The 13,224-nt window shown below is 45.8% G+C and overlaps 1 protein-coding gene across 10 annotated transcripts in view; it reads right to left on the minus strand.

Annotated features, from left to right (window-relative positions):
• Positions 1–13,224, minus strand: part of PACS2 (phosphofurin acidic cluster sorting protein 2) — a 70,915-nt gene that overhangs the window by 32,695 nt on the left and 24,996 nt on the right. For 7 of the 10 annotated variants that reach the window (XM_021405624.1, XM_021405622.1, XM_021405621.1 and 4 more), the window contains exons 3-9: positions 11,648–11,737; positions 8,549–8,674; positions 6,544–6,706; positions 5,450–5,523; positions 4,601–4,681; positions 2,276–2,335; positions 977–1,134 (exon numbers count right to left, since the gene is read on the minus strand). In XM_021405624.1, the coding sequence (XP_021261299.1) occupies positions 977–1,134; positions 2,276–2,335; positions 4,601–4,681; positions 5,450–5,523; positions 6,544–6,706; positions 8,549–8,674; positions 11,648–11,737 (752 nt within the window). The remainder of the gene's footprint in view (positions 1–976; positions 1,135–2,275; positions 2,336–4,600; positions 4,682–5,449; positions 5,524–6,543; positions 6,707–8,548; positions 8,675–11,647; positions 11,738–13,224) is intronic. The other 3 variants (XM_021405630.1, XM_021405626.1, XM_021405625.1) reach the window with 1 other exon arrangement.

Below are 13,224 nucleotides of genomic sequence, written 5' to 3' on the forward strand. Positions count from 1 at the left end.
AATTACTGCCCCCCACCCATACTCTGCTCATGTGGGTAAGTGACTCTTGACACTAACATGCATTTTATTTCCAGCTTGCATCTGGATTTGGCTGTCAGCCTTAGGATCCAATTACACATTTGCTCAATAAGATAAGATAGCACATACAATCAGATTGTGCTTCCATGTCAAAAGGAAGATCATCACAGCAGGCTTCAAGGCTCAATTACAATTTAAGGAACTAATTTTTTTTTTTTCCCAGGAAAAAACGATGCCTACAACAATCAGCATTTATCACATTCCTTTCACGATGCAAACATAAGAACCAGACAGAGTGAGCCAGAAAGTGTCTCTCCAGGATCAACTAGAAGTAATCCCTGGCTCACTCACACAGAGCTGCCATATATCAGCACCTACAAAAGCTAGTTCAGAACAGGCTTGGGTGTATCTATCTGTGCTGTGGTCAATCCCCCTTGGGCTCTGAAGAATGCCTTTGTTTCCTGCAGTTCCGATTCCTTAGTCCCTACAAAGGTTCTTTCCATATAGGATCCTATCAGCTTTCTCAGAAAGACTGCCTTGCCCATCACAACTTTTTGCCTCTGCAGCTTCTAACTGTTCTGCTGTAGCACCAGATTTCCTGCCTGTTTCTACCACCTCTTCAAAACACTTGTGTACAATTTAATTCCACTGTCTGCCTGTCAGCAATTCCTACTCCTGTGGTCAGGTGGAAGGGCAGGCACAGGGAATGAGTAAAAAAATATGAAGGGAAATTAGCTCACAAGCAGTCATTAAATTATCATAATATTCACTGGGGCTCTGACATCAGATTGGGGAGTTGCAGGAATAAGGTAGAGAGGAGTGAAGAGAACATCTAATCTGTGCTGACACTGCACACTGTCTCTTTTCAGTTCCAGCTCTTGGGAGACTGAGTCCCAAACAGCTGCTCAAACTGACTACTCCCCAGGGGACTGCCCAGCACCAGCCACGCCATACTTACTTTAACTTTGGCTTTGGAGTGCTCAAGACACTGTCATCATCTTCCATTTCTGGCCCACTGTCACTAGGGTTCTCTATATCCAGCGTGTCGTACAGAAGGTCCAAGTCCTCCTCCACCTCTGGAACATGCTCTGCAGGGTCCTGCTCTGAATCCAGAACCTATGTGCAGGAGAAAGGCAGGCACTGTTGACTAGGAGTCAAACAGATCCCACGTCACCTGAGATCCCTTGAAGACTGCAGTGCACCAGCCTTAGATTCCATTTCTAGCGCGAGGATACGATATCCAACAGAAACATTAAGCATACCAGGAGTGCCTGTTGAGGGTGAAGCTGTCAGAGTCTGGTTAAGCAACACTTACCTATTGGACTAGGTATCTATGAACAAGCTATTAACCATAGAGCATATCAATCAGTCAATCATGTTCTACAAACAAAGCCTTAAGAAGGCACCTAACAGAGTCTCAGTTTTCTTAGAAAAAGTACAGTCCACAGGAGGCATCAGAAACCTGGACAAGGACCAGCTGCAATGCACACGTAAATCTGAAGAGAACACAAGTCTCACATCAAAACTCCCCTAGGTTTCTTTACACATACAGTGTAAGCATACAGCTGCACACAGCTCTGAGTTTGCTTTTATAATAGCAGCTCTGGAAAAACAGCAGCTCAGCCAGCTGAGACCTCAGACATGGATGCTGACTCTGCTGAGCTAACTTGGGAAGAATAGCAAAGCTAACAGGACTGTTTGGAAGCATAAGAAAGCACCACACAGACTGACAGCCAAATGAGCTGTAACAGTTTTTGTATTAGGTACTTAATGTTATGCAGGTTCTTGGGTTCAGGACCTCTTTCATTTTTAGCTCTGACCAGACAACTGTCTTTCCTGTGGATCTACATATTGAAATTTTTCAAGTCCTGCCTGGCTGGTCTACTGAGATGATCAAAGAAGCGGTGATTTAACTTCACAAGCAACGTACACAGTACACTGCTTGCCTTTGAAATGGTCAAAGGCAGTTTTGAAGACTGCTTTGAAATTAACGGGTAAATGAGTGAGTGTTTTCCAAGATCTAGTTTTGATAAAATTTGATCTAGAAAACATTTGATGACATTTTACAGCTGGCCCTCAAGCCTCCATGCGTGGCCAGAGAGCCAGGACAGGTAATATATCAACTGCAGGCTTGGAAACAAAATGAAGGGAACTAGGGGGAAACAGGAGAATGTTCCTGAAGACTACAGCAGAGATCACACCAAAGAGGTGAGAGAGCAATACGCAGACAGAAAGGCTTCTAGAGCGCATTACTTACCTCATCAGACACTTTAAATCTCTTCAGCAATGCCACAACCTTCTGCTTGAAGTTTTGTTGCTGCAAGTCAAAGACATTTTTACATGAGTAAAGCATCAGTGAACTGCTTTCTCCCAGCGTGTAAGAAGCCCAGACACCTGACACTGGTGCTCTAGCTGCTGCTTCAAGTCAAAAAGACTGCTGGTACCACCAACCAAGCCTCTGCTGTTCACACGTTGAAATCAGCTTTTCCAGACCTACAACGCTTTCTCTACTGCCTTACAACAATCTAGGTCCCACTCTGCTAAACCTTAGAAATCTTCTGGTCCTGATGAATGGCATACCACTCCTGGTTGGACGCACAGTGGACAGCAAATTTCTGGCAAGCAACTGAGAGTCAACTTTTCTGGTTCTTAACATAAGTGAGACAATAGAGGCATCTATCCACTAACTCAAAGTACAAACACATTTTCCATCAACAAAGCATTGCTTTAACCTCCTGCAGTTCAACCTGGCAGGCTTGCTTATATGACTAGCACCACCGCAGAAAAGTGGTGAGGCTTGTTCTTACCACCTGCCTATCAGAAAAACGTTTTCTATGTCTGACATTCCCAGATCCCAGACACAGCAGTCACCTAGCCCAAACCAACACAAGCCGAACTGCAGCACTTCCTTCGTGTATATTTGCCCATAAGAGCTATTTCTCTCTCGTAGAACCAAATAGCTGAGATTTATTATGAGCTACTCAGCTGTTCTCAGTCACTGACCAAACTAATATGCATGCTCTTAAGAAAAGGTATAGGAGAACCCAGGTGACAGAGGTGGTACAGGGCATTTGAGTGGCATCCCTGTGTCAGGAGGAAAGGCAAGAGAAAACGGCTGGCACCAGGTCACACCTTGGTGAAGAAAGTTGTTTGCTGGCTTGCCTGTATCTCACGCAAGCTTTCCTAGTAAACCCTACTGGTCCCACCAGTCTAATCTCAGGCACTTCACAACGCCCAGGTCTCCAAAATTCACCCTTTACCACTGAACTCAAATTCTGCAAGCTGCTGCCACCTTCTAGACAGCTGAAACTGAGGTGAAATGAATTCACCAGGTTCAAACAAGACCATTCAAAGAACAGTCCGCACTGCACTGGCAGGAATGAGATACTCTCATTTCAGAGTTGTCCTTTGACTCAGGATATCATCCAAAAACATCCATCATGCAGACCACCTTGGACCAGCAAAGTAATCTGTGGAGGAAGCACACCCAACAGGCAGTAGCTAAGGTGACATGGCAAGAGCTGTCCTCTGGCCTGAATGGTCTGACAGCCAGCACACAGGAGCCCTACTGAGGCTGATGTTAAGTTTACTGGCAGCACCTAACCCAGACTTGCACCAGCCCTATGCACTGGAAATTCAGTATCAGTTCAGTGGTCAGGGACAGAAAGACACTCTCACCATAAAGTTAATAAACATGGGGTGTATTTTGTCCCATGCTGTCACTAACGCCTGAAAACAATATTAAAGACATCACGGATATGAGCTAGCAGGCTCCTAGTCTTACACAGAGAGTCTTTTTAATCACAGCTTCAGATCAAATCAGTGCTTATTCAAGGTCTTTTCAAACATGGATTTGAGAAATAGCCTCACAGAAGGTACAAATGATCTCCAAACATACTCCAAAGTCCAAAAAAACCCAAACAACCAACCAAACCTAGCCCATCCTTGTGATTTTGAGTTATTGCCATCACAGACATGCATAAACACTTGTGTAGGCAGAAGGTCACATTGTACATTACGGTGCAGCCAAGTGCAGGTCAATGCTCCACACAGAAGTTCAGTTTTGCAGGCAAACACATGCTTTCTAGAAGAGGGCAGATGGCTGGCTGCATGCTACTCACCAAAGCCTTCAATATCCAGCTACTTATTTGGCCTCAACATGCATCACCTCAGGTTCATCTGTTTGGCTCCAGCCCCCGACTAAGCTACTGAACTTCATTCCAAAATTTTCCCACAGGTCTCTCCCATGCAGAGCACAAGCAGAAGAGCTTTCCTTTACTTAAACCTACTTTCAGGATCACATGAGCACAGACCTTGCCCTGGCTTCATTATGAGGCTGGTTTTCGCATACTTAAATGATTTTAGGAGCATCTTAACCTTGCAGCTAAAGGACAGTCAAGACATACGCACACCACAGACTGCCCCACTCCCTGATCTGATAGCTTCTGCTGGCTCTTCACATGCTGCAACCGTGCCCCCAGGCTCCCTGCCAGCATGTCTAGCACTGCTGCTCCCACAGGCCACATGCACCGCACATCCTAGCCAAACCCCATCAGTGTTAGTAAAACTAATTTCCACCGACCCTGGTTATGGACGTCGTTCTTACTATCGATCTCCGCTGCTTCTTGGGCTTCCCCAGCTCGTACTCATCATCATCCAAATCCTGAACAGAAAGAGGATTCCTTTGTTACCTTTGTGGTTTGGGGACACACAAGCATTTAAGGGCTAACAATGCTCCCTCTATTAACCTGCTGCTCTGTCTCACAGGCCTTCAGTATTTGCTTTTTTTTTGCAATTATGATGGCAAAGGGAAAGGGAAGTGAATTAGGTCTGCAGAGAGCCGGGAACACCAGCTCAGAGGAGCAAAACAGCTCAAGTTCTAGAAAGAAACAAGGATTCTCTTAGCCCCACATTTCAGTGGGTTCCTCTCAGTACCCTCCAAGACGTAGAAGGCAAGTGATGCCAGAGTCTGAAGGCAAGTAAGATCCAAACTCAGAAGCATCTCACTTCTACACAGGGAGTTCTGTCAGGACCCATTCTACAGAAGGTATAAGACTAAAATCTGACTCAGATCCCACCAGCCCTATAGTTACAGCTGGGGGCCTTGTTGGGCTCTTTGAGCCCAATCAGCATTACAGAAATAATCAACTGCTGCCTTGACCACTGAGCAGATAAATGAAGTAGAATGCTAAAATTTTAGTGTTTAAAGGGGACTCAAGTCAACACATAGGGAGATAAATCACAGCACAGTGAAAGAAATGGGTTGCTGTGCATCTCCATTCTCCTTCTGCTACTGCAGCTCAACACTTAGTGACAGTCTCACACTGTCGTGGCTCAGTTAAGGAAACACACTTATCGTTTCAAGCAGAAGCTGAGAGAGTACATGCTCTACACAAGCTCTCACAGGAAGAAGCCATGCCCTAAACAGTACCTGGCCCTGCACAGCATCATCACTGGCCTCCTGCTCAGAAGAGAAGCTCTCATACTCTTCCTCGGAATAGTTGTCTGAAAGGGAAGGAAAGAGGGGAGAGATCCCATGAAACTCCTTTAACACGAGGAGAAAAATCTCATCTGAGGAGCAGAGAAAACCAACTAACAGCCACAAACCAAGAAAGGGGGCACATAAGGAGATGCTTGCTACTTTATCTTTTATCTGTGTTAGAACCGGTGAGATAGGAGATGGATATCATCCTGGAGATGAAGAATGAGGAGAAAAATATCTAGTAAGAAGGACAGACCAGCACACAGATAAAACCCCTTAGAATACCACCCCCTTTTCCCTGGAAAGAACCACCCGGCAGACAACAGCAAGCGAAGAGTTTTCCTCACAAGAGAAAGATTATTTCCACCTTAGTGAGACTAACTGCCTTCAGAAGACATGCCAGGAGAGTCTATATGCTATTGACATGACACTTCAGGTCTCCTGCCTGGCCTCAGGCAGCAACATATAAGCACCTGAATGCTCTGCTTTCAACATGTCACTCTTCTGGCAGTAAGCAGAAGGCTGCTACTACAGAGAAGGTAGAAGATTGTCACAAGCAGAAACCCAAGTACCTTCCTACACAGTGAGCAACACTGGGGATTTACTCTCATTAAACCAGACCATATTCCAGATAAAAATATGGCAGCTTTGTAGGTATTATGTAAGTTAACATTTATTGTAGAACAAGGAAGGAAAAAAGTTAGAAGAGCAACTTAAATGTGTATCTCCTGAATATGACACTGTTAGTCATTTGAGGAGCTACAGGTTCTCAGCACACCCACCAGTAATGCTAGAAGAGCACATACCTAACTTGCTGCATGGCTTAAGCCTGGTGTGAACCTTTGATAGCCCCTAACTCTGGCAGCCATGCTCCTTGCTTACACAGCAACAGGTTTGCAAAGTTGGTTTTCTGTGCTACTAGTTAAAGATACAGGCATAGGTACAAGCCTCATTCTTCCCAGGAAGCATCTAAGCTCAGGTGGGGTTTAACTCCAGTTCGTTCAGGAAGGCACTAGTCCCCAGAGCATGCAGTTGTGCTTTACCCGTAGACTTGATTTTCTGGCTGGCCTGCATAGTGCTGTCTTCATGGTCAATTGGTTGACTTGACAAGGAGAAGATCCAGATTTCTGCTACCTTTACTGCAGCTTCTTTGATGTTGCTGAAAAGGCTCAGTACCTGGCCACCTTCTGTGGGGTGCTGCATGACCTGGGACAGAAATCAAGCAGAACAAATCTGCATTTAAATGTATTTAAACTTGCACCATTTGCATACTACGAGAGTCATTTATGTTAATGGAGTTACTCCAGATTTCCAAATAGAGAAGAAAGACAACACCCTGCAACTGCAGGAGCCGCGTGCAGGCAGCACACAATGCTAGCTGAGATTCAGACAATTGCTAATGCAAGTGATGGAAGGAAGGAAAAAAATTTTTGAGCTTGACAGTTGATTAGCTCATCCACGAAACACAATACTTGAATACCTCATTACTACGTATTTGCTTCCACAGCATAGTACTGATTTGAATTATCAAGTCACCAACCTTTGGAACCTTTGTAGTTGAGGAACTTAAGGGCCAAAAAAATCCAAAAATTATCAGTGGGATACACAAAGTGCTTCCTAAAGCAAAAATTCCTGCTCCACAATCTTGGAGGAGATGGCCATAGCGGGCTAATTAAGTGGTGAGTCACAAAAAACAAGATGATGGTGGAGGCAGAGACACATCTCAGTGTGGGTTTCTTTGCGCAGCCGTCTTCCCTTTGCCACCCACAGCTCACAGAGCTCTCCCTAGAACCTAAGACTCAGGTTCTTCTCTTGTCCCACCAGACACAGCAATTGCTTCCCCATCCCCACTTGTCTGCACTTCAGCTTCCTACCACACACCAGGCTGCTCTGTCAGCTCCTCGCGTGGCTTTAAAATGACCTGCGCTGATGAGGAACATATGCCCTCCACTCAGGCACATGCTTTCACCAACTTTTCATTGCTTTATTTTCTTTCAACTCCTACAATAACTGTGTGTGTGTGTCAGTACCGTTTAAGGGTCATTAAACTATTAACTGCAAAGAGAGGGAGGCTTGTAAAAGGATATAGCATTTGTTTACCCAAAGTCTTCAATTTCAGAAATATTCCAGATGAGCTGGAAAGTAACTGTTTCCCAACAAAGTGAACCTTCGGAAATGCATGACCTTCTAACCTCAGTCAGCTGACATTACAAAAAAGACATAAGAAAAACCACACACAGCAGCAAAGGCCCAACACTCAGCTCACCGATGGATCTAATTAACGGGCCCACACATTTTCTGCCTTACAGCAATAGTCAATTTCTAGTTCTTAAACTAAATGTGGTACAGGAAAAATGTTGCCTGTAAATCAGAATTTGGACAATTCAGATGGGGAAATCTGCATTTACTGCAAGTCTAAGGGAAGCTTAACTCACATCAGAAGCATTCTTTATAATGCATTATTTAACACTGCAATAACTCACCGCAGCATAGCATTAATTTACAGGTGGAAATAATGAAAGTATTTATTGGCAGAATGCAGCCTGATGAAATATGCTGGTGCTACACTGAACCTGGAAGGCATGTCCAAGTGACCTTAATAACCTTGTTTCCACAAATATCACACAAAACATTTTACACATAAGAACATGAGACAAATGTATTAGTTCAGCTCAACCAAATGTACTAATACAAAAGAAAATGTATTAGTATTGAATGCAAAGGGGATTTGAGCTGCATTTGAGTGAGTCGATCTGGACCTCCTAACTCAAAACAAAAACAAATAACAAGATACTCCACAAACCTTGTAAGCTAATAAGCCTCAAGAAACCTTTAGCTCCCAAGATATTATCCAGAAAATGTATAATATTATTACTCAGTACTTAGATCTGTTTAAAATCTTGTTCTATGAGTACTCAACTACCACTGCTAAGACAATTGCATGAAATCCATCCAGGTACCTCTCAATAAGGAAAGTAATAACAGTGGATTTAAAGCGAAGGGAGAATCCCACCCTTTTAAGTACGGATCATGCCAAACACTGCTCACCTCAGCCATGTTGATAGACCCCACAGCCAGAGTCTTGTAGCCTAAAATGGTTCGGTTTTTGTACCGCTTCCGCCGCTGCAGCATGATCTGAAGCTTGTTGCCTTCTCTCTTCAAGAAGTGAGGGTACTGGGATTGAAAAATAGAATGCAAAAGTTCATTATGTCCCTTGATGTTATCCTCCAAGCTGTCTGGTTCACAAGTAAACTCCATTCCTACAGCTGAATTAACCCTCAACGTACAACCCTACATTACACCAAGGAAGTCATCATTTCTGACCTTAAAAACACAGCGTTCATAAAGCTCTGCCAGAGAACCCAAGTGCCACACGAGAGATCAGTGGGCAGGGGGAGAGTTCAGGTAATCCCGCACCCTTACCTTTGCAGCCCCAGAACAGGAGGCAGCTCAGGCCTTATATGCCTGCATTACACAGAGTGTGAGGCACTGTGGTACCTAGCAGGTGCTGACAAAACAATCCCGGCTGTTATGTTTGGAAGGGCTGAGCCCAAGTCCAGTCCCAAAGAGATGAGCATCCACAAAGAGATGGGCTGCAGAAAGAAGAACCTCATTGCAGGGACCCTAATTGCACACTGGATATTCTTAGGTGAAAGATACTTCATTTCACTATTATTTTTTTCCTCCTCTCTCTGCTTCGGGAAATTGTGAGAGTAACTTCCTGCCTCTCAAAAAGCTTGACAAATACAACTGCTGAGTGCCACCAGAAACCTTGAGATGTTAATTTGCAGTCCAGAGCAGGCCTGACTGCTGCACAGAGAGCCAGGAACAGTGGCCGCGCAAACAAGCAGAATACTAATTAACCGATTGCTCTGCAAGGATGGGAACGACTGCCTTGCACAAGGAAGCAGCCCTGCAGAAGAGAGGAACTGTAGTCCATGTAACTAAAAGATCGCCTTAAAGCACATTTGCATCCAGCCACAAACTGAGTGTGCGACTTCACAGACCAGCAACACCCCTGAGCAAAGATTGAAGGAAGTTATTGATGACTGGGGCCGGCAACAGGGGCTCAGGAGACAAGAGCCACCTCTTGCATTCAAAACTGCCACCCTCCTGCAGCTGAGATTCTTCCAAGCCTCGGGAAGGCAGCAGGGGAGAGGGATTCCTTGCTCTCAGCTGGAGGCACTGGGGTCCCCCGAGGCTGTTTAAGCACAAGCCTGCAGCTGAACTCCAAAGTCATGCTTGGTCCCAGGCCAGCTTGATCTCAATGCCTACAGTTTTCTGGGACTAAACCGGACGGATCAAGTCCATACATGCGCAAGTTTCTGTTTTTCAAAGGTGTGTTTCCTGGCCACCTCTGATGAACATTCACAGAAATGATTAAGAAAAAGAAGAGAGAGATCCAGAGAAATTCAGGCCACTCAGCTCCTCAGTTAAAGGCATGGTGCTCTGGAACAGCCAAGCACAGACAGCTACTTTTAATCCCTGCCATGGTTTGTCAAATCTACAGAACGGTTTCAACCAAAACTCTTCAGTAACTGCCACTCCATAGCACAGTATTTGAAAACAAGACATAGGAAGCCCCAAGCACTGCAAGCACCTCCAAGGGCAAGAAGGGGGGACCATCATGCACACACCAAGACAGTGGGAGCCAGCGCACCAAACTCATCCCAAAGCCCCTGTGACATAATCCCTTCCATCTGGAAAGGTTTCTTAGATCAAACACAGGAATAAAGTTCTCTGGGGAGGTATGGTGATGTGCTTGGAATATCGAGGGAATTTCAATTATCCTGAGAAACTCACAGAGGGTCAGGAAGAACAGCCATTCCAGCAGTCAGGGTGATAGCTGCTTACCTGCCAGAAAGGCTACTGCTGGTCTTAGCCTAGCTAGCAAGTTCAAACAGGATCAGACACACCAGAGCTCTGGTCTTACCCCACCTGCATAACAGAGCACTACCCACCTGGACAGCTTGCACCGTGTGCATGCATGCAGAGCAAAGCATACAGGGCAAAGAGCTGACAGCACAATATGAAGATACTGGCTGCTGCTGGAAGACACCAAGGCTTTCTCATGCTGAGACATCCACATGCTTTTACTCTGTGGCCCATCACCACTCTTAAAATATCTCAGGCACTAAATTCAGACTGTACCTGGCTCAGTCTATAGTCAGCTAAGAGTAGCTTCCAGCCATCGTCCAATTAAGAAACAATAAAAGCTGTCATAAAAATCCTGCTGTGCCATTTCAGGAAGGCTTCCCAGACCTCACTGCATCCAAGAGCACTAATCCTTCCTGCAGCAGAGAGATCAGCAGCACATCTCTGCACTAAGCTTGCTCATCTCACACACTCTTTTCTGAAGGCTTACAGCGTCATGGACATCATTATCCCCTCTTCTGGCTCAGTTCCCAGCCCTTTCTGAGGAAGCCAACTTAAAAACAATGCTGTGTCCTGCTGCAGTATTGCTCTGAGTTTGTTTGTTTGGTTTTTTTTTTTTTTAATGACATTCCTGGTTAATTCCAAAACAAAATCTGCAGAAACATTTGCTCTGCACTGACACAGGATGGGCAGAGGGAGATCTGGCTCATCCTAAGGCTCTGCTCCCAGTCACTGGAAAGCTGCAATCCTAAGAATCACACATACTTATTCCTGGCACGTGGATTTTTCATTCCTTCTCACAAAGGAGAGGATGCAGTTAACCCAGTTTGTGGGCTGCATCAGGACAGAACCAGAAACATCAGCCATCTGTGTACCTGCCCGTGCAGTCCCAGGGTTATCATCTCTGCAATGAAGTCTCAATTATTTCGAGCCTACCCAGGTCTCAGAGTAACAGCCAGTCTGTCCCGCATCACTACTAGAGCCCTTCTTATCAGATCAAACTCTGGATGTCAAAATCTAACCAACAGTCCCAAAACACAGATAACCTAGACAAGAATGTTTCCAAGTGTCTGTCTGACTGCTCCATCCATGCAGGACTCTCCCTTGTGCTTGCAGCAAGCCAGCCTCTATTTCCCTGCTCAAGAGGCAGCTCTAGGGCAGGACGCTCTGAGAAGGAGAGCAACCAACACAACACAGAGAGATGCTCACACCACAGACCCACAGAGCACCTCTGCTCACTCACAAGCGTCCCAGAGCCACATCCCACCTTACCTGCAGCGAGAAGGTCAGTGCAAGCTCCGTCTCCACATGTCCACTCGGGGGCAACACAATCTCATGAGACCTCAGGATGCGCTTGGAGCCCTGCACAGAAGCAAAGTCCATGTGGTAAATTGCCCAGCCAGCCCCTTCCTTGCCATCCAGTCCAAATGGCTCAGCCGTGGAACTGGAGAGCTCCCACTACAGGTCTTACTCTCCCTGATATTACCCAGAGCTGCCCTTGCACTGCCTCTCCCCAGGGAAAGGATAAGGCAGCAGATTCTGCAGGCAGGGCTGTCAGAGAGCTGGACTGCAGGCAGCGCTGGAATGACTCTGGCCTTGGAAGGGGCAGTGGGAAGGAAGACTGGGCTGAAATGGAAATAGCCCTGGATTGACATCGCACCCCTATTTCAACAAAACTGGGAAATGTTTTCAGGGACTACCACAGAGAAAGTGAATGGATGGATCTGACCTTGCACTTCTGTGACATACTAATGAGATGAAAGGGAGATATTTGACTAATAAAGATTTGGGCATATTTACTGTCCCTAACTGCAACAAAGCAGCTTTTGTTCTGCCAAGCCCCAGCATTCAAAAGCTGTGAGTCAGCCCCCACCCCTCAAGCTGAAGTCTCATTTCATGACTGCAGCCAATAGGTAGCGGGCTCCTCATCTCCTGGGTTCACGGGCTGCAGTGTCACACATACATCTCTGGCATTAGCCTTGGTGGACTGATCTCTTCTTTTTGTACACACACCCTTCCCTGAGGAAAGAGGGGATTTTAGCCTGTTTAAACAGCTATGAGTTATTGAGGTTACGGTCTTTTAAGAGATCCACTAAGCATAGCAGGGGAGTCTGGAGACATGAGGAGTGCCATGCAACTCCACATCAGCGCTGTGTTTGGGCTGCCACATGCTGAGCTACAGGGCTGTCTGCTGTAGGAGCATTTCATTTCAGGGAATGTTTCAGAGAAAACTAGCAAGGAAGCACGACAAACTGCTGCCTAGCAAATGCTTCTGTATTGTTCAGATAGTGGTAAGTTTCAGAGGTCTCTGGCTCAATATTCTGCTGAGGCTGCAGCTCTGGCTTTGTCCAGACAGGCTGGTCTCCCAGAGGCACAAAACTGTAGCTCTCGAAAAAAAAACCAGCATCTGGGAAACTAGAGACAGACAGGCAACAAACACCTCCCAGCTACATCCAAAGTAAAACTACGCATGTCTACATCAGCCCCAAATAACGTCCCAAGATGAGGGAGGGAGAAGGGGAGAGGCTGAGACTGGCTTACAACCCTTCCTCCTCACAAAGCCAGAAAGAACTCTGTGACTTGCAGAAGTGCCGCAGTACATCAGACAGCAGAGCAGGTCAAAAACTGAAGGGTCCCCCCCAGGAAAAGCAGCACACGTGCAAGTAAAGCACAGCTGGCCTTGCCACTGGCAATAGCAGCATCTGTTCCGTGCTGCAAATCTCCTAACAGTAGCAATCTTGCTTTACTTGTTATGCAACTCAAAATCTAATGAAAGCCCAAATACAGCTGCTTTAAAAAGACTGCAGCAGATAAATAGAGCAACAGCCTGGGAAATACAGTTGACAAGT

This window comes from Numida meleagris, chromosome 7 (assembly GCF_002078875.1).
Source record: "Numida meleagris isolate 19003 breed g44 Domestic line chromosome 7, NumMel1.0, whole genome shotgun sequence".
Taxonomy (NCBI): Eukaryota; Metazoa; Chordata; class Aves; order Galliformes; family Numididae; genus Numida; species Numida meleagris.